This window comes from Zeus faber (assembly GCF_960531495.2).
Source record: "Zeus faber genome assembly, chromosome: 5".
NCBI lineage: Eukaryota > Metazoa > Chordata > Actinopteri > Zeiformes > Zeidae > Zeus > Zeus faber.
Genome location: NC_137192.1, coordinates 1,718,826 through 1,746,612, shown reverse-complemented (window position 1 = coordinate 1,746,612; position 27,787 = coordinate 1,718,826). Strand labels below are relative to the sequence as shown.

At 41.7% G+C, this 27,787-nt stretch overlaps 1 protein-coding gene across 1 annotated transcript in view; it reads left to right on the top strand.

Moving 5' to 3' along the window:
• Positions 1–27,206, top strand: part of plekha6 (pleckstrin homology domain containing, family A member 6) — a gene marked incomplete at its 5' end in the record, with an annotated part of 87,352 nt that extends 60,146 nt beyond the window's left edge. The window contains 11 exons of the mRNA XM_080000409.1: positions 4,760–4,871; positions 4,973–5,112; positions 6,986–7,153; positions 9,200–9,275; positions 9,606–9,709; positions 12,667–12,825; positions 20,667–20,822; positions 21,437–21,570; positions 22,470–22,618; positions 25,039–25,151; positions 26,920–27,206. Of these exons, the coding sequence (XP_079856535.1) occupies positions 4,760–4,871; positions 4,973–5,112; positions 6,986–7,153; positions 9,200–9,275; positions 9,606–9,709; positions 12,667–12,825; positions 20,667–20,822; positions 21,437–21,570; positions 22,470–22,618; positions 25,039–25,136 (1,296 nt within the window). The 3' untranslated portion in view covers positions 25,137–25,151; positions 26,920–27,206. The remainder of the gene's footprint in view (positions 1–4,759; positions 4,872–4,972; positions 5,113–6,985; positions 7,154–9,199; positions 9,276–9,605; positions 9,710–12,666; positions 12,826–20,666; positions 20,823–21,436; positions 21,571–22,469; positions 22,619–25,038; positions 25,152–26,919) is intronic.
• Positions 27,207–27,787: the final 581 nt, after the last annotated feature.

Genomic DNA, 27,787 nt, shown 5'->3' with positions numbered 1-27,787 from the left:
GGGCAAGAGGTTGCAGTGTATGTACATAAAATTAAAATAAGAAAAAAACCCTACAACAGAAACTAAAAATTGGACATTATAGCAGTTAAAAATTGGAGATTGTAGCAGTAAACAGAAAAAGGTCAGTCTATTGCACAGGATATGGATATAAATATAAAGTGAAGGAGTGCCGGTGGATATGAACATGTAGATGTGGTGATGTACATTTAATTTACATACGTCACTTCAGATGATGCAGGTTGAGAAGCCTGATGGCCTGAGGGTAAAAAACTGTTTGTGAGTCTGGTAGTCCGTGCCCGGATGCCCCAGTAACGTTTACCAGATAACAGCAGCGTGAATAGTCCGTAGCCTGGGTGGGTGTAATCCTTTATGATTTTCCGTGCTTTCCTAATGCATCGTGTGCGGTAGATGCCTTGCACGGAGGGAAGGTGGCAACCAATGATGTGCTCCGCTGTCTTCACCACCCTCTGGAGCGCCTTGCGATCAGCAGCGGAGCAGCTGCTGTACCAGGCGGGGATGCAGCCAGTGAGAATGCTCTCAATGGTGCATTGGTAGAAGCTTGTGAGAGTCCTGACAGACATGCCAAACTTCTTGAGTCTCCTCAGGGAGAAAGGCACTTTTGAGCAGTTTTTATTGCCGCGTCCGATTGCCTGGACAAGGAGAGGTCATCACTGATGAACACACCAAGGAACTTGAAGCAGGAGACTCTCTCCACTTCAGCTCCATCGATGTGGATGAGGGTGTGCCCCCCCACTGTCGTTTCCTGTAGTCCACGATCATCTCTTTATTCTTGCAGACGTTGAGAGAGGTTGTTATCCTGGCACCATGTTGCCAAGGTGCTGACCTCCTCTCTGTAGGAGGACTCATCGTTGATGGAGATGAGACCCAGTATGGTAGTGTCGTCCGCAAACTTAAGGATGGTGTTGGTGCTGCGCGTGGCCACACAGTCATGTGTGAACAGGGGGTACAGGAGGGGACTGAGTACGCAGCCCTGAGGGGCTCAGGGTCAGTGCAGATGAGGAGAGGTTTCCCATTCTCACCACCTGGGGTCTGCCGTCAGGAAGTCCAGGATCCAGTTACTGAGGGCGGTGTTAAGACCCAGGATCCTGAGCTTGGGAACAAACTTAGTGGGCACAGTTGTGTTGAATGCTGAGCTGTAATCTACAAACATCATCCTCACGTATGTGTTGCCCTTGTCCAGGTGGGAGAGGGTGCTGTGCACTGCCAGGGCGATGGCGTCGTCCGTAGATCTGTTCGGGCGATATGCAAATTGAAGGGGTCCAGGGTGTGAGGAAGGGAGGAGCAGATGTGGGTTCTGACTAGCTGCTCGACAAACTTCATTAGGGTAGAGGTCAGTGCTACGGGGCGATAGTCATTCAGGCAGGTGATGGGTTGTTTCTTCGGTACCAGGACAATGGTTGTCTGTTTGAAGCAGGTGGGGTCTGTAGACTGGGTCAGGTGAATACCTCCGCCAGCTGTCGGCACACGCTCTGAGGACATGGCCTGGAATGCCGTCAGGCCTGTGGCACGGTGGCGCAGTGCATTGCACTGCTGCCTCACAGCAAGAAGGTCCTGGGTTTGATTCCCGCCTGGGGCGCTGTTGGCACCGTGCTCCCGCGGGTTATCTCCCAAATTGGAGCCTTTCTGTGTGGAGTTTGCATGTTCTCCCCGTGCTCACATGGGGTTTCCTCCACCTCACGTCAGTAAGGACCCCCACCAAAAACATGCACCCATCATCGTCTGACCAGCGATGGACACTTATCACCTGGTCCCCGGGCGCGTCCACGTACGCTGCCCACTGCTTCTGGCTGTGCCCCCGGAGGAAGGACAAGCCAGGATGGGTCAAATGCAGAGGATCCATTTCACTGGCCACCATCAAAAGCGTGTGTGTGTGTTTGCAAGCATGTGTTGTAGTGTGGTGTGTTGCGTGACGAATAAAGACTGTTTCTTTTCTGTTTCCCTGGCAACTTCCGAGGGTTTACTCTTTTAAGAGCTCTCCTCACGTCAGCCCTAGACAGGAGCAGAGTGCAGTCATCCTGGTCCTCAGCTAGCCTTGCAGCTGGGATGGTGTTGCTTGCCTCAAACCGTGCGTAGAAGGTGTTGAGCTCGTCTGGAAGAGAGGTGGCTGGCTGGGCATCACTCCTGTTTCTCTCTTTGTAGTCTGTGATGATGCGCACTCCACACCACATACGTCTGGGGTCGGAACTGTGGTAGTCTGACTCCAGCCTGTCCCTTTAGGCTCTTTTGGCATCTCTGATGGCTTTCCAAAGGTCATATCTGGACTTCCTCAAGGCCTCCAGGTCCCCAGGGCTATTGGCAGAGGACCGTGCTCTGAGCTTAGCACGGACATCACCATTAACCCAGGGCTTCTGGTTGAGGAAAGTCCTGACCTTGACTCATGGGACGACATCATCAATGTACTTGGAGATGGAGGCTGAGACAGAGGTTGTGTATGCATTGATGTCACCATCAGCTGCAACACAGAACATCTGCTAGTCCATTGTTTCGAAACAGTCCTGGAGAGTGGCAGTGGATTCCTCACTCCAGCATGGGACTGTCCGACAAACCGGTTTTCCTTGCTTTAATCGTTGTCTGTAGGTTGGAAGGAGAAGAATGGAGGTGTGATCCGCCTTACCAAAGGCAGGGCGGGGGAGCAGTTTATAGCTGTCTCGTAGTTGTAATTAACACCGGTCGAGAGTCTGATCACCCCGGGTAGGAAAGTTGATAGGCTGGTGATATTTAGGCAAAACTTTCCCCATATTTGCCCTATTGAAGTTGCCAACAACAATAGAAGCTGCCTCAGGGTGAGCGTTCTCCAGTCCATTAATTACTCCGTAAAGGTCCTCTAATACGCACGTTTTATCCGCCTGTGGGGGTATGTAGACTGCCGTGATTATAGTGGAGCTAAATTCCCGCGGGAGGTAGAAGGAACAGACTTTTATAGTTAAGAGCTCCAGCGAGAGTTAACCATAATGCCGACCCCACCGCCTCTGCGTTTACCTGACTTCGTGGTTCTGTCGTGCCGGTAGATGGAAAATCCAGCTGGAGTAAAGGCAGAGTCAGGCACCCTAGCTTCCAGTCAGGTTTCTGTGAACGCCTGGCTGGCACAGCCAAGCAAGGTCTTTGCTCTGAAGAAACACATACACAACTTAAACAAATGCACTGTAAGCTGAGGAACACAAACATCTAGGTTGTGAAGGCAACCATGATTGTATGAGAAGGGAACAGATCTATTACTCAATGAGAGCTTGATCGAGAGGTCATGTAATCCAATCGAGGACTCCAATCGAGGCCCTGTGCTCCTGCCCCGCCCCTGCACAAGGGTATAAAGCCACAGCTCACCTTCGTCTCTTCCTTCTTTCACTGCTGAGCGCCTCAGAGGGGCACCGTACCGCAGCGCAGTAATAGATCTGATCCCTTCTCAGGGAACGATGGTTGGCTTTGTAACCTAGACATTCCCTATAGCAGGGACTGTGATCTATAACTCAATAGATGGTACAGTGTTCAAGGTGTGGAGGTCCACAGAATAACGCACCCACCAGAGCTGCAGCGTGGGGCTCCGGAGTAGTACTCCCAGTCCAACATGGACATCTCCACATCTGGCATGGCCATGGTGGGGAAGCCCAGCCTAATGGCCGCTCGCTGGATCACTTTGTGGAGCTCGGCCTCCAGTACCCTAGCCGATGCCGAAGCCAATGCTAGTTAGCTCACCTGATAACTAGGGAAGCTACCCTCGCCTTCAGACTCGTCTGAGTCCAATGGTTCACCCTCGGCCCCGCATAGTATGCCCAGCTGCTGCTTCTCTGGGATGTGCGTCGGGAAGCAAACTGCAGGGGCCAGCTCCTATGCTCACACTAGCCGGGGGTACGGGCTCGTCTTCTGACATGGCCCCTTTGTCAGTGTCCTCGCCACGCCATTCCTAAAGACGGCTAGTTGAAGTTGGGTGCAGGCTTGGCGCTCCGTGACGTCCTCCAAAAGCGCAGCCCTTCTTTCTGCGGTGTCTGCAGTCGGGGTATTCCTTCCTGGAACCTATAATCTGCATCGTTGTCACGAGCAGACCTTGAACTTGGCAATGAACTTGACAATGAACTAATCCACCTAACAGTACTCAAGTTGGTCAATTACACCAACTTGTGCGAGTTAGGAACCTGTTAAGATGAGCGAGTTGAAAAGCTGTCAATAATAACGTCTGGACAGGATTCTTCTCAGTGAAGTAAGAAAAGAGGAAGGTAAGCTGGGGCTTTATACCCTTCCGCGGGGGCAGGGCAGGAGCGCAGGGTCGCCACTTCCTCTACCATTCGCCAATAATGTAGAGTCTTAGATTGGATTACATGACCTGTCGCCCAAGTTCCCATTAAGTAATAGATCGCAGTCCCTTCGATAGGGACTGCGACAACAGTTCTACATGAATAGGCTACAGCATCACTGTCTTATCAATAAGCAGGATTTGAAATTGTAATGGCTTATCTTTACTGCATTGCATACCTCACATTCAGGGATCTTTATGGTTTACTTCCGATCAAGCGGATTTTAATTTCTCTGTTACTTCACAAGACGTCTGGGGGGTTCTGTTCTCCTTCAATTTGATATTGTGTAAAGCAAATGCAGATGTATTGATAGATATTTCCTGATCGTTCTCCTACATTTTTAGATGTAAAACCACTGCAAAGACATCTGGATGGCTAATACTCATGGCAGTTATATTTACTTTACTTCACCCTCAGCACTCTTTTATTCTCTCCACTCTTGGTTGTTGCAGAGTGAATTGGTTCACAGGCATATCCAGAAGGAATTCTGGAGGGTGCAGGATGTGTTGGAGGGACTACACAAGTCTAACTCATCCAGAGGCACTGACACAGCCAAGCACAGAGGTACAGGATTGTCTATCGCTAAATGATGGGAAATAGCATATTTTAATGACTTCTTTACCTCTCTCATAACCACACCCATTCTGTCCTTTTCTCCTTCTCAGTGGCCAGCGGTGCATCGGGCTCCTTTAGCACCAATAGTCCAGCCAGTCCCCTGAGCTCAGTAAGCCTAACCAGCCCTCTCAGTCCTTTCTCCCCAATGCTTGGCTCCCAGGTGTCCCCCACCAAACAACTGGGCCTGGAGGTAAGCACCGGATGCCCCCAGCCAACCACAAGCCTGGAACCTGGCACTGTTTCCCACATAGACTTCTACCCTGAAACCCATAGACGGTCTAGCCCCAAACCTCGTCCCAGGTCATGCGTAGGCCCCCATTTCAAAAACTACCCCAGGTCTGATTCCAAACCTGGGTCAAGGCCCAGAAGTTACAGGGAGCCAAAGCCAACCCTTTATGCAGACAATGAAAATGTTTGTACTCGTGGAACTGAAGCCTTTCAAATAACACCAATAGAGATTATAGTCAACCACCATCCTAACTTTCCCTTGTCATCCCAAGAGCTCCAGAAATCCCTGAGATATTCCTTAGAGAGATTGAAGCCGGTAGTGGCAGAGATAAACCAAGTTCCAGACATTAGATCTGATGAATCCTTTAACAAAAGTATGAATCCCGCCAAAGCCTGTACTAAGGACTCTATTCACTGTACCAAATTTGGAAATAAAAATGTAGTAATGCCAAAAACCTACCCGGGCCTCAAAGGGCCCAGATATATATCATCCAAGAGACACTCTATCCCAGACTCGCAGCTGCTGCTATATCAACAGTGTTACCAGGCTCAGCGTTTAGCATCTAATTATTGCTCGGACCTTTATCAAAGTTATTTTCCACACACATGTTGCTTAGATGCTAGCCCTGAAACACAGTACAATCAGCAGCTAGTGTCCCAGGCTCGATTTCACAGGTATAGGAGCAGTCGTCCACTTACTTATCCCAATTATCACTTTGACTTTGACAAAGATATTGACTCAGTAGTCTGTCATGATGTGCCACGAGGTGAGTCCCCTTGTGAGCCTTCAGGCAGAGTGTTGATGCAGACTCATCTTTAGTGGACATGAAAATAAAAGGGAATGAATATCCTCTTATTCTTAATTGTGTTTTGAACACCAACATTCCTCAACATAAAGATAGGTGTTATTTGCCAATTAACACTAGAAGCGCAGGAGGTCACGAAAATTGGTATTAGGAATTTAAATTAGAAATGTTTTGATAAGTATATGAGCCCTGTTTTCCTTCTACTGTGATGTTTGGGAAATATTCATACCAACATTGTAAGAAGTTCAATTGTTCACTTCAGCAGGAGCAACAGGTCAGCTAATCCCCCAACAGACACACAGTAAAGTCACAGTCATTTCCAGTTAATTTCAAATAAATTTCTCGATTGCAGAAGTATGACACAGAAAACTTTCATGTGTGCTTATGTGGAGTCTGATTCGGTATGCCATTGGTGCCTATCAGTGAGGTTAATTTGCCACACAGACTCTTAAAGATTCTTCTCTGTCTGTTCAGTGGCCTTGTCTTTGTACAAATGTGGGATCATCCCTGGATCCTTGATGTCGCTAAAATGATTTATTTTCTTCCCTCCAAGGGTAACTTAGACCATTAGGAATAAAATAATCGAAATAGATCTTATTTCATTTTTATTTGTTTTTATTTCTTGATAAAATAGTAGATGCACTTTCACCTGTCAACATTCAAATTCAGTCTTTTTTAGCTAAAATGTATCTGTGGTTTTCAAGGTTCATTTAGCTGCACCAGCAGCAGCTGAATTTTTACCACTTGAGTTCTAGACTGAACATTCTGAAGCACAATTGGCAGTTTGGGATCTTTCTCCCTCTAATAACCCTTAGAGCAGGGTTTAGGGGCTCGGGGGTGTCAGGGCTCCATTCTGCCAAATCCTTCTCCATCAGTCCTTTCTTGCTCTGCGCTTTGCCTAGCTCTCCTGTCACTTCCTCCTGATGCACAGCCCTTTCTCTCGCTCCAACCCTACCACGTTTTCTCTCAACATTGCCCCTCCCTACGTCACTTCCTATCGCCCCTGTCCATTTCCCTTGTGTTTTTTAGGAAATTGGCCCCCCGAGGCCTCCGCTCCCTAAATCCTACTATCCCCTGGAGTCTTCCCCTACCTTTGCCCCCTCCGTCCCACCCCTCTCCTTCGACAGCACCGCCTGGCTACGCGGCTTTGGCTTCCACAGTGGTTATCTTGACGACGAGGATGCCCACAACAGAAAGGTATTCTGGGGGTGTGTGAGTGTGGGCGGGGGTTGAGGGGCGGTGTTACACAGGAAAAGACACCACAGGGAAATTGATCCCCAAGGCGCAGCAAGTACAAAAGGATTTAGGGTCAATGGATGAGTTTCACAATTTTTTTTATTTTTTTATTTTCAAATTATCATCCTATATTTGCCTTATAGCAGCCACATTGGGCTGCATCCAAGCACAGAAAGAATCTTAAGCTTAGCAGTAATGGAAAGTCCTGTGTTGAGAAAAAGTGAACCTGCTTTAATGTTAAGACTCGATGGCCTTGCTTATTAATGGAGTCTTCAGACAGAAAAACTTCCAGAACGTGAAATCAAAACGGTCGGGAAGACGGTCATAAAGTCACATTAAGAACTGTTTTTTTGCCACGTAGCACTGTCTCACCCATTCATTTTAGATGTTGGCTTGCACCTTCTAGCAGGGGTTGGTGGATTTCATAAATGTCTAAACAACAGAAGCGATGTAGAGTCGTCGTGTCTTCTTTGGTGAACCGTCTTTGGGGTCGGTCCATGTCACCCGATTACAACCTTCCCTTGACTGGGTCATCCTTGAATCACCACCACATATGACCCTACACACCCCTGAGGCCATGACAAAGTTAGAAGTTAGGCCTAATATTGTTCGCCATGTCCGGGTCGCATTCCTCCTCACGTTCTCCAGCTGTTCAATCTTTCTCCTTACATGTCTCTATTTCCGCCTGCATTTTGTTGTTTCTTGCGATGTGACTTAACGCTCTAAACTGACTACTTAAACTCTGCACCCCTGCCCCACTCTTTCGTTTGGTGGTGACATTTTGTTACTAAAGGTAACCGGAAAGGCATGTATTAATAGAATGGTCCGGCTTCTCCTTAGAACCTGGATTGAACATCAGTCATTTGTCAAACTGGGTGGGCAAAGATTTATTAAAAAAATCGTTCATTCAATTTCAAGAAAAAAAAAAGACTTTTTCCTGGGGCAAAACCTTCGGACTAGCACGCTAAAGCAGGTTTAAAACTAGAGATATGGCGTTTATCCACGTTCTGTCGTGTGGTTGCGCACAAAAAAATGTTAAATCACCTTTTCTAAAATGGGCATTCTTTTCCCATGTGAAGAAGAAGATTCTTAATTCACAACACACACCACAACACATGCTCCCATGTGGTGACAGCAACGAACACACACATGCTAGATATGGTGGCCTGGGAAACTTGTTATCTGCTTTTAAACGTGGCTTGTCCTTCCTCCAGGGGGCAGCCAGGAGAAATCAGTGATGTACCAATTCCCAATGATTATCGCTGGTCAGACAACAATCTTTTTGGTGGGGGTCCTTACCAATGTTATATGGAGGAAAACCCATGTGAGCACAGAGAGAACATGCAAACTCCACACAGAAAGCCCCTAATTTGGAGATAACCCACCGGAGCACAGTGCTAACAGCACCCCAGGCGGGAATCAAACCCAGGACCTTCTTCCTGTGAGGCTACAGTGCAAGCACTGTGCTACTGTGCCACCTGTCCCATACATTTTCAAAACTGTTAAACTTTTTTTAAATTGTTGCAGTAAATCTAAAGCATAACGTTGGCTACAGTAGGTTACAAGTAGGGCACAGGCGGCACAACTCCCTGTTTCTAGTCATTTATGTCTTAAATATATAGCAATACTGGTTGATTACAAGTGGAAAAGAGTCAATAAAACACTGAAAAACCAAAAAACATGCAGACATATAAAGACTGATGGTATTCTGAATTGTGAATTATAATAACACTTACATTTTCAAATAGGAGCTTTAACATGTCTTTTTCAAGGCACAAACATTTGCCACATTGGACTGCATTTAATCAAAGTCAGAATCTGCAACAGAGCAGAATGTTTCTCAATAGTAAAGCGTTCATGAACAGTTATAGATGATGGGAAGCAACATTTTAGTAGCCTGGTTGGAAAAATAGCAAACGTATCCTTTAATGTCACATTGTAGGATTAGTGTGCATTAAATTTAGTCGCACCTTATGGATTTTATAACAACAAAGATATGTCTTGCAGCCAAAATATGCAGAATGGACAGGCAACACCGACCTGCAGGATCAGGACCAGGAAAGGCAGTCCAACATGAACAAAGGTACAAAAGCCAAGAAAGCGTTGAAGTAATTTATTTTCCCGCATTGTCTTCTATACCCGACTAAGAAATAAATGTGAGCTCATCACTGTTTTTCATTTTTTCACTTTTTTTTTTCTTTTTTTTTACTATTCGTGTGAATCTCATGTTGCCTTGAATAGTCCATGACAGATGAAAGGGGGCCTTAACCCGCTTTAAAAATTACACCTTAGATTAACGACTTTAACCCTAAATCAAATGACATTCCTGGGATATCCAGTACATTGCGTTGAGAATTAATTTAATCTCCTTTCCCCTGGTCCGAACTGTGTCTTTTTTCCTGATTGTGGGCAGTTGGCATTGTGCCTCCCAGGACGAAGTCGCCCATGGATGATTTTGAGAGCAGCCATAATGGCGTCCACCGGAGAAGTAGCAAAACACCCAATGGAATGTCCAGGGTAGGCCAAAACCTCAAACCTCCATGTAAAATATAGTCAGAATTTCAAAGTTAAACACTGTTTATACAAATGCCTTCCGCAGAGTCTTGTATTTTGAAACTACTTCCTTTAACCTACTAACTTTAATGTGGGAGACATAACTTTGGCTTACAAATCCCTTGTTGAATGGCTTTTAGCCTTCTGTTTGCAAGTTTGCTGTCGCTGCTGCACAGAAAAACATTGAGGAAACAAGACAGGGGGCCTTTGACAAAGCACACTAAATGTTCTCACCCCTAGATGGAGAATATGTTGTAACTTCCCTATGGCTGAAGGATTTTATACTCCAGCATTTGAGAAAACCCCTAACCTATCCCCCTAATATGCAGTCTCTGGTGTTTCTTTCCATTATCACTGTGACACTCTAATGCGGTATGCTGACAGCTAAATGACCCCATGAGTACAATAGTTACTACTGTATGCTGTACATATAAGTCATGTATTGCGAAAACAAATCCACCAGTGTGTTGTCGTTGTTGCTGGTGACCAGGACATTGTGTTAAATGTAATCTCATGACCCTGCTTACATTGCATAGTGGAATTGTCATCCTGAAATACTTCCCTGCAAAATGAGTGTAATAACTCTCTTTTGACAAATAACAGATTTTAGCATCAAAAGCCAAAATTGCTAAAAAGCTGTTTTTCACTTGTCAAGTATTGTTGTCAAGTTAGCCATGTAAAGAAAGAATTCCCTTTCCTAATTTCAATATGGAATATTTCTAATATTTATGTTCTACTTCTCCCCTATCAAAGGAAGATAGAGCCATGCATATTGGCCTTTTAAGTTATGTAGATATTACTGAATCATTATCTGGATGTTCATTTTATGTGAAAATTTAGATAAAAATGTCCTAGGTTTAATAAGTGGGATGTTCCATATGCGGGTTTTGTGAACAACTCTTTTCTATATTACCTTAAGAATACCATGAACTAATTAAATGTACAATTTCTTCCATGAACACTATTATTGGTTGTAATGCTGATATAATGTATTACATCTCTTCATCCCTCCAAATGCATTTTACTATGAGAAAGAGATATGTCTGTCATTTGTTGACAGGTAAAACACATTTTTTTTTACGGTATATTAAACTTTTTGAGTAGGTTCTGACTTTAAAGGAAAACACCAAAACAACTAAAATGTTTCCGATTTTTTCCAGGTTATAAATATGTTTGGGTTGGTACAAATGTTTATTGTTGCAACATTATGCCATCGACCATCCGTATTAAATTGTTTCAAACTATGCCATTTTGTGAACAGTAGAAACAAAAATTATGAAGGGATAAAGTTTTGTTGTAATTTCTTTATACACTACTCACAAAAAGTTAGGGATATTTGGCTTTCGGGTGAAATTTATGAAAAATGTAAAAAGTTCACGCGACAGTGATATTATATCATGAAAGTAGGGCATTTAAGTAGAAGCATGCAATGGTGATTTCCTCTTCTCAAACAATTAATTGAAACAAAAGCCAACAACAGTGGTGGGTTTACCACAACAAAAAATGTCAATGTCTCAATAACTTGTCATGTGCCCTTGAGCATCAATTACAGCTTGACAACGACGTCTCATGCTGTTCACAAGTCGACTTATTGTCTGCTGAGGCATGGCATCCCACTATTCTTGAAGGGCGGCCCTTAGGTCAATGAGGTTCTTGGGTACAGAGTTACGAACCACTTCACGGCGACTCAGCTGATCTCATAGGTTTTCTATGGGATTCAGGTCTTGAGAAAGGGCAGGCAACTCCATTTGAGGTACCCCAGTCTCCAGCAGCCGTTCCCTAATGATGCCACCTCGATGAGCTGGAGCATTGTCTTCCATGAAGATGAAATTAAGCCTGTGTTGTTCATGCACAATGACTGGATTAATGATGTTATTCAGATAGTATGGGCTTGTCACTGTACCATTCACAAAGTGTAGGGCAGTTCTGTATTGACTAGACACACCTGCCCACACTGTAACACCACCACCACCAAAGCCTCGTCTGGTGACAACAGTGGCTGATGCATAGCACTCTCCTCCCCATCATTTGCGGCCATCATTTCTGCTCAACGTGAATCGACTTTGATCAGAGAACAGCACTGAGGCCCACTGGTTCATCGTCCAGCGTAAATGCTCCCTGGCCCATGCAAGACGATGATGCCTGTGCCTGGTGGTGTGGTCAGGTACCCTTGCAGGTCGTCTAGCACGTAGACCACGCCAATGTAAATGGTTTCGAAGGGTCTGACGTGACACTTGGGTGCCTCTCACCTCCCTTAAATGTGCCTGGAGTTGAGTGGCATTCATCATCCGGTTCCGCAGGTCACTGTTTACAATGAAGCACTCATCAGTGTGGCATGTGGCCAAAGGACGTCCACTTCTATGCCTTTCTGTGACTCTTCCAGTCTCTCTGTATCTCTGTTGGAACCTGCTGATGACACTCTGTGACACTCTAAGCTCAGTGGCCACTTCTCTCTGAGAATATCCTGTTTGAATCCTCGCAATGGCGAGGTACTATTGATCTGTTGTTAGGTGTCGTCTTGGTCTCATGATGTCAAAATGTGAACAGCATGATGAAGAGGACTGTTTAAATACCAATTTGAATTGAACCAGAAAATGTATTGGTCGATTCATGGATCAAACACCTGTTGTGAATTTTGCCGTTCAGCTCCTTGTTAGAGAACAGCAAGTTGTGCAAAAAGTACTGAAACATTGAACAGTTGGACATGTGCATTCAAAAGTTTAGAGAAGTTCAAATTAAGTTCACATGTAAAGATTATAGTGCATTTTAGATTCATCCTGAAATTTCAGCCGAATATCCCTAACTTTTTGTGAGTATTGTAATTTAGATTTTTTTTTATGCTCTGGCCACTTGATAGATGCTAAGCTGTGAGACCTTTGACAAACCACTGAGTGCACTTCTGTCTCTGTTCTCAAACCAAGGAGCGTCCAAAGAGCGCCGTGTTCCCAGGGGAGGTGAGATCTAAAATGAGCGTGGAGGAGCAGAATGAGCGCATCCGTCGGAACCAGAGCAGCTCGGTGAGGGACAGGAGGCGAAGTCTGAACCTCTCCGCTGGGCAGTCAACAGCTGGATATCGAGTGGTGCGTGAAAGTTGTCATTTGATCATCCCGTCTAGTCGCATTAATCAACTGCACACATTGATGCCTATGAAAACAAAATTTGACATTGTATTACCTCTTCATATCGATGAAATACACAATATTGATGAGAACCATGGATTTCTTCATCAGTTCCCAACAGTTATTTTACACTTTGCAAACTGGGGGGAAATTCCATTCTTTAGATGTAATGGAATTCTGTTTTAAACGATCTGGAATCGAATTTCTTCATAATCCAACTTTTATGATTAAATATTATAATACATTTCAGTTTTGGGTCATAAATTTAGACGGATCAGGATCATTCCACAGAAAACTATTTCTATCACTTCTCTTGATTTATTGGTCTTGAATTAGTAGTCTTCAACTACTCCAAGCGAATTTCATAACTCTCAGATAATTCGCACAATAATCCTCACAATAGTTCTAGGCTCTTTTAATACATTCACTATCACTCCTCAGTGGATGACTTAAACATCTCTATTACAAGTCTGTCGTTTGGTTTGGGATCAAGCAACAGAACCAGGAGACAGGTCTTTAATGTGATCTTGTTTCACCAAAACAAATCAACAGTTATTTAAACTTAGTAAATGAACTATGGTTCGGAAGAAGCTTAATTCTCAGTCAGCTTCCGCATCACCCAGTACTGGTGTTTGCACCCAACCTTGCTGTCACAAGAGAGAGGGAGAGATAAATTACATAACTGATTTTAAAGAGCCTGCTAATTACCTCAATCTCAGCTCAGCTGTGCTCCCTGCCGGTTGGAGCCGGTGCTGGCTCCCCCACCTGAAGATGGCGCCAAGACGACACCCCACTACCCCACACTTGAATTCACTTAATTCTCAAGTCATTCTTTTTTTTTTTCCACAATGTTTTTATTTTCATTTATTCCAACAGTGAAATACAGCCTTTTACTTTTATATTGTATATCACACAACTTAATATTGCTGCGTTAACACAGAACAAATGAACCAAAACAGACAAAAAGACAAACAAAAAGAAAAATAACAAAAAACCAACCCAAATCAATAATGTTTCTCCTGTTTTAACCAATGGTAATATATACAAAATGGAGTATATTAATTGCCATGAATTCAAAATATAATATAATAAGAATTTACATGAAAAATAAATCTTTTTTTTTTTTACAAGTTGGAAAACTGAATTATCCACAGAAATTAGTCGTTCACGTGATCATCTGTTAAATTTAGATCCTTAACATAATTAATGAACGGTCCCCAAATGTTCTCAAACACATGTTGCTTAGCCTTTAATATGTGAGTTATCCTTTTTAACGGAAGGCTTGATAACATCCGTCTTATCCACTGAGTAGGGTTTGGTCTGTGAATGTTTTTCCATAACAATGCTTTGCATGTTTTGGCGTAAAGCAAGCTGAGGTCTATAAATGCTTGGACATTTTTGCTATATTTATTTTTCTCTGGATATAATCCAAGAAGAAAAAGTTTAGGGCCCAGTAAGATTTGTTCTGAAATAATCTTCTCAATAGTAACTCTTACCTCTTCCCAGAAGATTTTAATCTTTCTACATTGCTAGATACAATGAAACAGTGTTCCTCTAGTTCACACACATTTTGTGCAAGTGTCTGTTATGTTTTTGTTATATCGATTTAAATCCACCGGTGTTACATATGTCCCCATTAACCATTTTGACTGTATTAATCTCAGGCGTGTATTTTTAGACTTAGTATGAGCCATTCTTCATCCGAAATTTCAAACTGTAAGTCCTCCTTCCAGGCCTTCAACCTACACTGTGAATTTTCAGATGAGTGAGATGTCATCAGATTGTAAAACTCTGATGTAATACCTTTTCTCAAACTATCCATTATCACCATCTTTTCCAAAGCAGAGTGTAGGGCTCTAGTAAGTGCATTATTTTGATTTACTTTAACAAAGTTCCTAAGCTGGAGGTATTTGAAGAAATGTTTTCTACTGAGGTTGAAAAATAAACCTCAGCTCCTCAAAAGACATCATAATATCTGACTCTTTCAAATAAAGGTCTTGGATCATTTGAGTCCCTTAGTGTTCCACAATTTAAATGTTGCATCTGCTCTTCCTGGTACAAAGAAATGGATTCCTCCATATTGGACTATATTGTGACAATGAAAGTGGTTCCTTTAAATATTTTTTGACATCATACCATATCTTTATCATGTGTTTTACAATTGGCTTTTTAGTTTGTTTCCGTAGTTTTTTTACTGTGGCTAAGTACAAGTATAAGGGAAGAGGTCATTTTAGACCGTAAGATTCCATTTCAGTCCAATGAGGAGAATCATTTGTTGAAAAATAGAACATAACAGACCTCAGCTGCGCAACCCAGTAGTACCACATTAAGTTTGGACATTTTAACCCCCCTCGATCAAATGGTAAATGCAATAAAGACAAACAAAGTCTTGCTCTCCTGTTGTTCCATATAAATCCTATAAATATATTTTTTTATTTTTGAAAACAAATCTGAAGGTGGTGGCAGAGGAATGTTTAGAAATGTATAAAGTAATTTTGGTAATATATTATTTTTTAACATATTAATTCTCCCAATTATAGACACTGGAAGTGACATCCATCTATCAATCGATTCATTAATTTCTATCATTAAAGGTTCATAATTAGCCTTAACAACTTGTTCTAACCTTGGCAGAGATCTGTACTCCAAAATATTTAAACTGTTCGACAACACTAAATTGAATCACCTCTGAAATTGGATTCCTTCTTTTATTTGCATTAAGTAGTAATATAGAGGATTAAGTATTATTCACTTTATATCCTGAGATATCGCCAAATGCTATTATTAGCTGTAACAAGACCGGAATTGATTTACTTAAATTTGACATGAATAGAATTACATCATTAGCATACAAAGATACTCTGTGTTCTGTCGGCCCTACTGTTATTCCAAAAATTGTGTGTGTGAACGTATTGCTATTGCGAGAAGTTCAATTGCTAATGTGAACAATAGTGGTGACAGTGGGCAACCTTGTCCTTGTCCTTACCTTTACTGATCTTTATCGGTTTTGAAATATTTCTATTTGTTAATATTTCTGCTTTAGAATTTTTATACATTACTTGAACCCATTTTATGAAGTTATTTCCAAACCCAAATCTTTCTAGAATATTGAAAAGATAAGGCCATTCAACATTATCAAAGGCCTTTTCGGCGTCTAATAATAGAAGTGCTTTATCTGATAATACTTTGTTAGCATGAATAATATTCAATACCCTTCTTATATTATGCAAACCTTTTCTTCCCATTTTAATCAGTTTTGATCTCTAATAATGATATTTGGCAATAATTTTTGTAAATGTTTTGCCAAAAGTTTACATATTATCTTAAGCTCAGAATTTAACAAGCTTATAGGTCTCATGTTGTCAGATTTGTTAGAGGGCTTACCTGGTTTTGGCAATAAAATTATTAAAGCACTGTTCATAGAGTGTGGAAGACTGCCATTTTGAAATGCCTCTAGAAACATTTCCAAAAGTGGTGCGAGCAATTTATTCTTGAATTATTTATACAGATCAATTGGAAGACCATCTGGTCCTGCCCTTTTCCCTGGTTTCATATGATCAATGGCTTGCCCAATTTCTTCTTTGTTAATTTCTAGCTCCAGATCTTCTTTATGTTCATTTGGGATATATGGTATAGATAGTTAATCTAAAAACTTATTTAGGTTTTGCAAATGAATTTTGTTTTTTCTATCATATAATTGTTCATAGTAGCCCCTAAACGCATCATTAATTTCTATAGGATCCACAACAACATGTCCTTTGGATATAATGGTTGTGATTGATGTTTTAGTCCCTAATTGTTTAATTTTCCATGCTAATAATTGACCTGATTTATCGCCTTGTTCATAGAATGTTTGCTTTAATCTTAAAAGACTAGAGGCAGCTCTGGAAGCAGACAGTTTATCATATCAAAATCAATAAATCATTCTCCATTTGTTGGTTACTTTCCTCAAACTTTTTCCTGGAGAGTCTTTATTTTTTTTTTCTAATTGTAATCTCTCTTCACACGACTTTCTTGATTTTGAGCCCGTATAACTTATAATATGGCCCCTGAGAAAAGCTTTAAATGCTTCCCACTTTGTGCACGCAGATGTTTGTGTAGTATTAAATTCAAAGAATTCATCAATCTGTTTTCCTATATATTTTACAAATTCTTCATCCTGTAACCATTTGTGCTGAAAATGCCATCTATATGGGTCTTTTGTCAATTTTTATCCATGTATACTAAGCAGCATGGTGCATGATCCGAGACCACAATATTAACATAGAAGTTTGGACCGTAATTCTGAGGAAATTTAAAAATAATCAATTCGAGAGTATGTCTGGAATGTATTAGAGTAACAAGAGAAGCCTTTGTTATGTGGTTTCAATTCTCTTCATATATTCAGCATATTCAGTTCCTTAATAAAACGATGAATAATGTTGATGTTCTGCACCTGCTATGTGATTGATCTAGTCCTGTGGATCAATGCATACTGGGGTTTAATGTGCAATTAAAATCCCCTGCTATTATGTACTGTCCTGCAAATGTTGAGAGAGTAAGGAACAGATCTACAAAAAAATTAGGATCATCTATGTTGGGGCCATACAGGTTTACTACATTTAATTTTTCTGACAATAGAGAACCTTGGACTATTAAGTACCTTCCCATTTGATCTTTGATTACATTTTTCACTTGAAATGGGACTGTTTTATGAATAATTTAATGAGTCATAACTCCTCTGGCCCAGGATGAGACTGATGCTGTATATACACTACCCTGCCACCTCCTCTTAATCTTTTTACTATCCTCATCTAAATTATGAGTTTCTTGTAGAAATACGATTTTGAAGTCTATATCCTTTATTTTATTCATGACTTGTTTAACTTTCTTAAGCTGTTGCAGACCTCTGCAGTTCCAAGATACAAAATTAAGATTTACTCCTTGAGACATCTTTAACAAAAAATAACAGATTACCTTGCAATATGCAAGTAAATTTACAGGAAAATATGACCAACCTGGATGTTAAAACCCACATCCAACACACTGAACAACTCCTCTTTTTCCATTTTCGCAGGATTCCCCAAAAACAGTGTGACTCCCGCTATCGCTAATGACAGTTCCATACTTAGTGAGGATCAGTCAGTCTACCCTTTACTTTCCACTAACCAAACAGTCACTGCTGTTTTCTGTATTGTGACATCAATTAACTCTCATCTGCAATAGGTTTACTCAAGGTTTACACCTCATAACAGATTTCAACATTTTTGTCCTATATGCTACATACAACATGTGTATTTTTTAAAGCTAAATGCATAGTATTTTTATGTTTTTGCATTTGTATGCATGTATACCTATGCACAGAAGTGTATGTGTGTAAGAATGTCTTAGCTCCAACCAGCATCCTTCTGGATCTTCTTGATAAAATCTTGAGCTTCGGTTGGAGTTTTGAAAGTGTAGGTTCGTTCTTTATGCGTTACCAACAATTTAGCAGGGTGAATCTCTCCGTGTCGGATACTGAGGTTGCGCAGTTCCTGGTGGACTGGGTCGAATTGTTTCCTCAGTTGGTGTATTCCTGTAGCTAAGTCAGAAAAAAAACGTACTTGCTGATCCTTGTACCGACTGTCTTTTTTAGCCTGTGTAGCAGCGATGACTGCCCGCTTGTCCTTGTAGTTGAGAAACTTAATTATCAGTGTTCTCAGTAGCACCTTGATGTCCCTCAATGGTCCGATTCGGTGTGCCCTCTCAATAACAACCGAGGATTGAAGAGTTGCTGCATCAAGTATCTCCGTCCTTCGGCACCCTCCGGCAGGTTTACAAGTCTCAGGTTGTTCAGTAAGGATCTGGTTTCCAAATCCAAGAGCTTATCCTCAAGAGTCTTATTTTTTGACTCCAGCGTTTGTACTTTAGCTTACAAGTTAACTACGTTGTCTTCGGCGCTCGATATCAGTAATTTTGCCTGTGACACTCGTTCAGCGCAGTCGCTTATCTCAGTCCCCATACTTTCTATCGCCGTCATAGTTCCATCAAATCTTGATGAAAACTCTGTTTTCATGGAACTTATAGCGGCCAGTATCGCATCCTCCTTCGCACCTCTGATTCCTCTTCTCTGCTGGTCTCCTCCTCCGCCATTTCTTCGTTATCTTTCTGTGGTTCACCCCGAACACGATAGTCAGTTAGCTTCGGCTGCTTTGGCGCTTTGCTCTTTTCTTTGCTTTGTTTGCCAACCTTCGACATGACAAAATATCCACACGAACAGCCTGTTATAAAGTTTTGAGCAAATGAGAGTATTTTCAGTATTTAACTAGTATGTACAGCAGAGCAGTGTGAGGCACGTCTTCTCATGTGGCTGCCATAACCAGAAGTCTCTCAAGTCATTCTGAGTTAATTCTCTCACAATAGTTTGGTACCCCTTCTCGACAAATTCCTCTGGTGGAATAAACCTCGGCCCCTGGCCGACACCGACTGTCACCAACATAGTGATGCTTGTAAAATTTTTAAATACTTCCTTCAGTGCTCAATACCAAGCCAGTATCAATAATTAGTTCCATTTTGTCTGTGAACCCCACATGAGCTTCAGTAGGAGAACATAGGAGGGGATAGGCAGGAGGAAAGGGGGGTGGGGTGACCTTGAGGACTGCAAAGAATGGGACTGATAGTTGTCAAATGAGCTGGCCTTAGTTGAGATTAGATAGATTAGATTCAACTAATTGTCATTGCACAGAGTATTTGCACTCTGTCACCCCGCCTTAACCGCCCACCCCGCAGGTGAGCCGACGGGACTCCCATGCCCACCCACGCCCCGTGTAAGGGCGAGGCCCACCCCACCGCAGCTGACCAGACGCCCCACTTTGCCAATCCACTTTGCAGAGTATCCTCAGCATGGGTGCAAAAGGCTGACAGCCGCCCCCCACACCCCAACCCACACCCACAACGGCAAGCACCCGGCGGTGCTCTCCGCAGCCCCGCCAGGTCGCAGCACACCGTTGTTTTTTTTTTTCATAGAAATAAAATCTATTTAGTTAATTTTTGCGTATCAATGCCGATGTTAATCAAATATCTAATACTAAGCATATTATCAATACTTAGTCGGACGCTACAAAACTAAAAGTGAAAGTGGATGCTTTGTGCCCACACAGCAGAGTTGCAGCACAGTCTGTAGAGTCACATTTCACTTATCACGGGAGGGGAGGAGAGGAAGGAGGCTCTAGAATACTTTAAATCCGGTCTAGATATGGACTCGCTATGATCCAGTTGTTAGATGGAACTACTGTGTCTGGCAGAACTCTTGATTTTACATTAAAATTATCTTTATTTATTTTGCATTGAGTTTGGCATCTGGAATCTACTGCTCATCACTCCCAGCGATGTGTACAGCAAACATAGGCATAACTACAGTAATGAGCAAGAAATATAGGAGTGATGAGCTCAAATCCCCCCATTGGATAGAAGAGTAGAGCCCAACAGGTGGATGCAGGGGAGGTGAAGGGAGCGCACCAAGCAAGCATGCAGCAAAGCAAACACTCAGAAAAGCAGGTAGGGCAGGAGGAATTTGCTGCTTAAATGGCCCGGTCCATAAGGTTGGTCAACAGTGTGGCGCTGTCGAGTTGTCTGACAGAATCCGCTACGCAAGCTTGTCTATCAGCAGGTCTATCTGAAGTTTTATCCAAATCTACATCTTATCAAATCGTTGGATGCCCAAGAGATTCCCACCATCCCATCTTGGTAACTCTATGACACCTTGACAAAAGTTCACACAACCATCTTGTATCGTAGCTGCATATTTGTGTGTGTGTGTGTGTGTGTGCGTGCGCGTGCGCCAGGTGCGGCGGCGCCGGCTAACTGCTGATGAGGTAGATATCAAGGACCTGGAGTCAGCAGTCCGTGGAGCCGGCTTGGAGTCTCCCAGCGAGGAAATCGCCCGCCTTCGCCGTTTACAGATTGAACCCGATCACTACGACCTGGACATCAGCAAAGAGGTTTGGCCGAAAAGGATTTTGTATTTGTAATTTTGTTGAAATTCAGTTTTAGAGTTCTTAATGCTACCGTTTCTGGTTCCTTTCTTCAGCGTATCGTTTTAAATGTTGTGAATAGCCACGATGGTGTTACAGGACCATACTAATGTCAAATTGAGTTTTAGCCCATTTCCTAACCAGTAGACATTACGATAACACATTACTTATTTTTTGCCATATTTTGTATTTGTAATTACAGGTTAAAGTAAAGGGGCTTACTAATTTTCTAATGTATTTAACAAATACAAAATATCACAAACTTAGTCTCATGGATTGCCCCCCTTAAAAACTTCCAAAACACATCTCAGATTATGGTTATGAAGATTTATGTTGGCTACAAGATAAACAATTTATAAATGAGGTTATTAATTTAAAAAAAAAACAGCATCATATCACAAAATAATTAATTCACAAAAGTGTCACTTTATATAATATAATTATAAATTGCCCCCTTCCAGCCCATTTATTTTATGTATGTGTTGTGTTCATTGAATTACAATTGTTTGTTGGTGCTGTCTGTGTTTGTATGCAGTGCATTAATGTCTACTCTGCATGTGTGTATTTGTGTGTGTACACAGCTGATGGCACCAGACAAAGTTATAATACCTGAGCGGTACCTGGACCTGGAGGATGATACACCCCTGAGCCCTGAGGAGCAAAAGGAAAAACAGAAGAAAGTGGAGAGGATTCGGTTGCTCATCGCAAAATCAAAGTATGTTATCTTTTTCTTTTACCTACTACTATCAACTGTTATAGATACTGATATAAAATACCACAAACATACTACTGTTATGATACGAGTCATAAGAATATAATTTGTATTGAGTGTAACCACAATTGTGTTCAGCTAAATGTTGGTCGGTAGTTCTTTTACCTCAAGATTAGGCATGCGGTGGTTTTCCATGAGATTTTACAAAACATTTCTTAAAGGTATAATAAATGCTAAATACTATTTTAATCACTTGTTGTGAAATCGACCATGATATAGCTGGTAAAGAGGGTTTGCACAATACCACGTTTGATGATCAATGCCAGTGTCCACTGTTACCTTGATGGCTGATGAGATTTCAAGCACTCAAAACAGGCAGTCCACTCTGGACTTTACTTTTCAGTTGGAAACACATTACATTACATTTACATTTAGTCATTTAGCAGACGCTTTTATCCAAAGCGACTTACAATTATTCAAACACCGACGGACGCAGCCATCAGGAGCAATTAGGGGTTAAGTGTCTTGCTCAAGGACACTACAGCATGCTAGCAGGAGGAGCCTGGGATCCAACCAGCAACCTTTAGATTACTAGACGACCAGCTCTACCTCCTGAGCTACCACCCCACAATAGCTGTCCACGCCCTGTCCATCTCCGCTAAAGCTCCGTCCCATGAACTATGCCGATTATATCCTAGAACTGGTTTCATTTTAGTTTGCTCAAGCATGGACAAACATTCAGCTGCTAAACCACCAGTGTTGTAAGATATCTGTGAAAAAGAAGGCGAAGAAGCCTCGTGGAGAGGGGGCAGTCACGTTTGGCAATGTTCGTGTAGTTGACATAATGTGGCCATTGACTGCTTTCTCCTAACTTCTCACCCTACCCCACTCCACACCTGTAGTCTACAGAATGTGGTTCCCCTCCTGGATGGCCCCATAGAGGGAAGCAGTCAAGCCAAGTCGGAGCAGCAGCTGCAGGAGCAAGAGAAGCGCATTGAGATATCGTGTGCTCTCGCTGCCGAGGCCTCACGACGGAGTCGGCTGCTGTCTGGTGAGAATGTTCTCCACATGGACATAGATTTATTGCACTAAATAAATGGATGGTTGTCATCAAATTGTATTATTATTGTGTTGAATAATACACTGTTGAATATAAATTCTTATAAAGAAAAATACTTTTTGTACATAGCCGCATAGTTCATACATTGTTTTAAAAGAGAGTCAAAAGAAAAAATATCTATTAATAAATAGTATATGAAAATAAATTTAAATGCATATACAGTATATTGTACATCCACTAATCATTGAATTAGTCAATATGAATATTTTTTTCAGCCGGTAACTTTACCATATCACCTCACACTTCAGTATTAAACTGCAAAGATGCATCCTCAGACACAGACTGCATCAAAGATGTCTTATATAGATATAGATGGTATAGATGTACCACACAATATATAATCAGAGGATAGGGATTTTTCAACCCAGGCCTTGGTTCCAAAATGTTGGTTCCCATAATTTCTAAGTGTTCATAGCACAACCTCTCTGAACACTTTACCACTGAGAAATTAATCGCTCTGCTGTAACTTCTCATTGTGCTTGAATGGAGTCCAATAAGAATTTTGTGTTAAAAATATTTTTTTCCAAATTGGCAAATCGTTTTTAGAGATAATGTCTGAGAGATGTTGAGCTCTTGCATCTTTGACTGACAGCTGATATTTTAAAAGATCCTTGAAAATCTCACCGGAAACCGGAAGATTGTCTTTCTCCAATTTTTGCTCTGCTTTCAGACAGGTCTAATAGACCATGTATAATGCAGTCACAAACTGCATTTTATCAGGCTTATCAGGGTTTTTCTTACACTATTGTACTAACGCAAATTAGCTGTTTTGGCTACATCCATCCACTAAGGTGTGCAGGTGTAACTATAATACTAATGGAGTCATATGATGTAGTTTCCCTTTACAAATGGTGATTTAACATGTCTAATTAAGGCTTCAACATTTGCCCAATTTGACAGCATTTAAGCACAGTGAGAGTGATGCCTGGGTTGAAAAATACCTACTATCCTTATATTTCAAGAATATCAATGCTTATTGTTGATTTCCAGATGATTATCCCTGATTTAACATCTACACATGTACACAGGCCTAGAAAATGTCACCATTTCAATTACGTCTCCAACTTCATCCCATACATATCCAAAAAGCAATATACTGTATATATATATATATATATATATATATATATATATATATATAAAACATTTAAATGTGTTGCAATGGCAGTTCATATTTAAATATTAATCTGGTCACTTGCTTTTGATATGTATTGTATTTTATACACAGTCCTTCCCTTTCATGCGTCATCAAAATGGAAACTAAACATGTGGAATAACTTAACTGAAGAAAAAATGTCCGATATTCTTATCCCAAAACAAGGTTATTTTTCCAGACATTTTAAAGAGCCAACAAAGGGAAATATATGAAAAAAACATGACGAAAAGCAAAGTAAAAGAGTGGCTTCTGAAAGACTTCTGAGACTTTTCGACTCCAACGGGAGCATGAAATTAAGTGCAAATGCTTCAAAATTCATGGCACTGAGCCACTGAGTCACTTCTCTCCACCTCTGCCCTTAGAACTAGTCACTCAGTAAACCAATTGTTGCAGTTAGCCACTCGCTGCGGTAAGGACTCACCCTTGTACATGTACAGTATATCGTATGCTCTACCTGGTGAGCCACCGGGGCGCCCTGAACACCATTGTTTTATTATATGTTACATGAGAAGGAGGCACTGAGCAGATGAATAGTCTTTGCACTGAATGTAAAGTTTTCACATCGCACAACAATTTATTTTCATTTTTTCTATACATCTGCGATAATTGGGAATGCAGTCCGCTCGAAAACACAGTCAAGGAGGAGTTAAACTTAGTAGTTGCAGTAGTTTTCTTGGAAGCAAGATGTGTTGCATGGTCTTGACCCAAACCCAATCAGAAAATGGTAGGAAACCTTAGATTAGCATAGACAGACCACAGGAAACCATTGCGGTTGGCGGAACAGTGCTGTTAGCATTTATTGCATTTATTCTCCTCAAGTCAAAACACTGTATTACTTAGTGAAAGACTGCATTATACAATTTATTCAACAAAGGGGATGTTTCGAGTTAGCCATGCATAGTGGTCAGATTTGCCCCCATGGTGATGCACATACAGACAGCCAGACAGACAGACAGATGGATTCACAGTACCATTTCACTGGAAATCTGCTCATTTTGGACATTCATTGATGAGTTGAACAATCATCATTTAGAATGATGATTAGTGACTAGCACACCAACCTTACTCAATTCCCCCCCACAATCTTTTTTATTGACTCACAATTTTGCCTTTGCCATTTACCTTTGCTAATCATATCCCCTCCCCCATCCCCTCCAACCCCACCCTCCCCTGCACTCTCGCCATCTCATTCCAGCCCAGTGCGCCCCAAGCCCCCCCACTTCCCCCACAAGCCTGGCCCCTCCCCCACCCTCCGATGACCTCCCTGGTTCCGCCCATGTCGTGAAGGTGTGAGTGAGTTTCGTCAAGGTAAGACCCTCTGTACCTCCATCCCAACCCCTCCTTACACCAGCCCCTTCCACATACACCTCCTTCTGATCTTTCATTTGATTTGTGGGTGGTTTTTTTTCATACATTTCTGAATGAAACTACAGCAGTGGGCCCCTATCCGAAATTTGGTTTATTTAAAAAAAAAAACAACTAAAAAAGCAAACATATATATATATATATATTTATATATAGTTGTGTACTAAATGTCCAATGCTGTGCTTTTATTTTTAGATACTGTTTCCAACTGCGGTATGTAGCTGTCGTGCATGCTTCCCTTCATGTCACGGATGTCCAGATTACTGTGCTTGTTCATTTAGCCAAAATAAATAAGAATGGTCCCAATCTTAAATTATGTCTGGGTCGTGACATAATGGTGAAGAACCACTACACATCTTGAGACCAGAGCAGTCAACAAAGCCCCTGCTCTACCATACACGAGTCATGGAAATTACCCAACCATTTTTGGACTTCATGGACAGTGCCTCTATTTTCCTCTCTCGGATAAAGATTTCCATTTGCCATAAAAAAAGATGATTGGTTGACGGTTTCAGTCTGGCAATTTCACAAAGATATTGTAAGGTCTGTTTATGACTGTCGTAAAAAGGCGGCTGCAATCTAGCTAAAAGTGGAAATAGGGTTAGAATGTCAACAAGCAAGCTTCGCCTTCTGACAGCTCGCTGGATGAAGTGCTGAAGGTTTATCAATAATGTTGAGAATATTTGGTCCATGAATGAGAGAAATGTTTCTCTTCAAGATAATCATTACATTTTAATGCAATCTTCCTTGTGTCAGTGCCAATGGGCTTTGACTTAACTGTAATATTTGTAGAGCAAAAGCAAAGAGAGGTTTTTGAGCATCCGGTGTTTTTGGCAAAATCATCCTCGAGGCTCGTGTGTGCCGCCCTGTTCTTGGCAGAGCATCGAGGGAAACCGGATAACCCTTCACATCAATGGTTAGGACCCTTTTAAGAAGTTGAAACTCCTTATTTGGAAGACAGAAGCCAGTGGAGTAGAATGACATAAAACATATTGACTAGTTTATTCAATACGTCTTGTTATTTTGGATGGATTCAATGTTGTGTAATAAAAAGTTATTGCTGTTGCTCTTGCCATATAAATGTTCATATGCTTAAGAGTTAGAGTATTTTCAGCAACAGAAGGGAACCATGCCATTGTTATGACAGCCCATTATTCTGAAACCCCAATAGTCTGAAAAATGTCCCATTGGACATGGACCAACCATCTCTAAGCTTATACCTAAACTCAAGCGTTAAGCTTATACGTAAACTTGACCACCTCTTACACAACATTTTTTGGACTATTGGGGTTTCGGAATAATGGACCGTCAGAATAATGGGCAGTTTCCAACAGAAGGGCATACATTTTTCAATGCAATGGCTTTCCATCGCTGTCTGTGTTTGTTGTACAAAAACATGTGTTAACATTTATTATGTGGTCTGTGAATCAGATTCCCTCAATTAAAAGCCTCTCCTAAAATGTGCTAGTACCACTTGCCACACACACGCATACCCAAACCACCCACAAAAAACAATATTGGCCTTTTTTATACTCTTCCGCAGTGGTACATATGAGTCAGAATGACTCACAAAGCTCATACTGCGGCCGAGCTGACAGCCTGGAAACTGGGAACCTAAGTCTTTCTATCATCCGTTAATCAATGTCCCCCCCATCTTTGTGTCTACCTCTACCTTCCCCATCCCCACTATCTCTGTGTTGTCCCTCTAAAGCCCAAGCACTCGCTGCTGTCAAGTTTGATGGGGCATCTTTCTGAGGATTCACTGGACAATTCTGCATCAAAGACGACCCCAAAGAAGGACCTACCTTTTTTTCCACCTAGAGACTCCAAGGGGACTTCCTCCGACTCTGGCCTGAGGGGACCAATTCCCAGGGTCATTCCTATATGAATTCAACCCATCCGTGACAAAGTCACTTGTACATAGGGCTGTGGCGATAACCGCATTACTGCAGTACCGTGGTTACATGACGTCACCACGGTATTGAGCTCATTTCTGTAATCATCACAAATAATATATATACAGTATATATATATATATATATATATATATATATTTTTTTTTTTTTTTTTCTTGTATTCCATTATTTTGGTGGTGAGAGTTACAGGAGGATATGAAATATAAATACAATAATCATTTTTTAGTTATCATTATTGACTGTCTTCCATGCTATGTTCAAGGACTTCTGTGCTTTTGCGCGCCGTACAGGAGGGGGAGGGACAGTCCATGAAACATGTTCGGGATTTCTTTTGTGTGTGTCCGATTATTATTAATTATTTCTAGCGCTGTACCCAACTCAGAATTTTGTCAGTCGAATTTTGGCTGTTCAATGCGAATGTAAATGGGGCACGGCTGTCTGCGATCGGGGCACATCGAGAGCTGTGTCCGCATTGATTCACGCCTATAAAAATATATTTATGATTCCCCTTATTTATAATTCCTCACTGAATTGTTATCACTGTGCATTTTTGTAAGCTTTTGTCTGTTTTATCCTTTTATTGTAATGCACACTGACTAACAAAAAAAAAACTGCCCCACCCCGGCGGTTACCCGTGTGTTTATATGTTGCTTTTCACCGCAG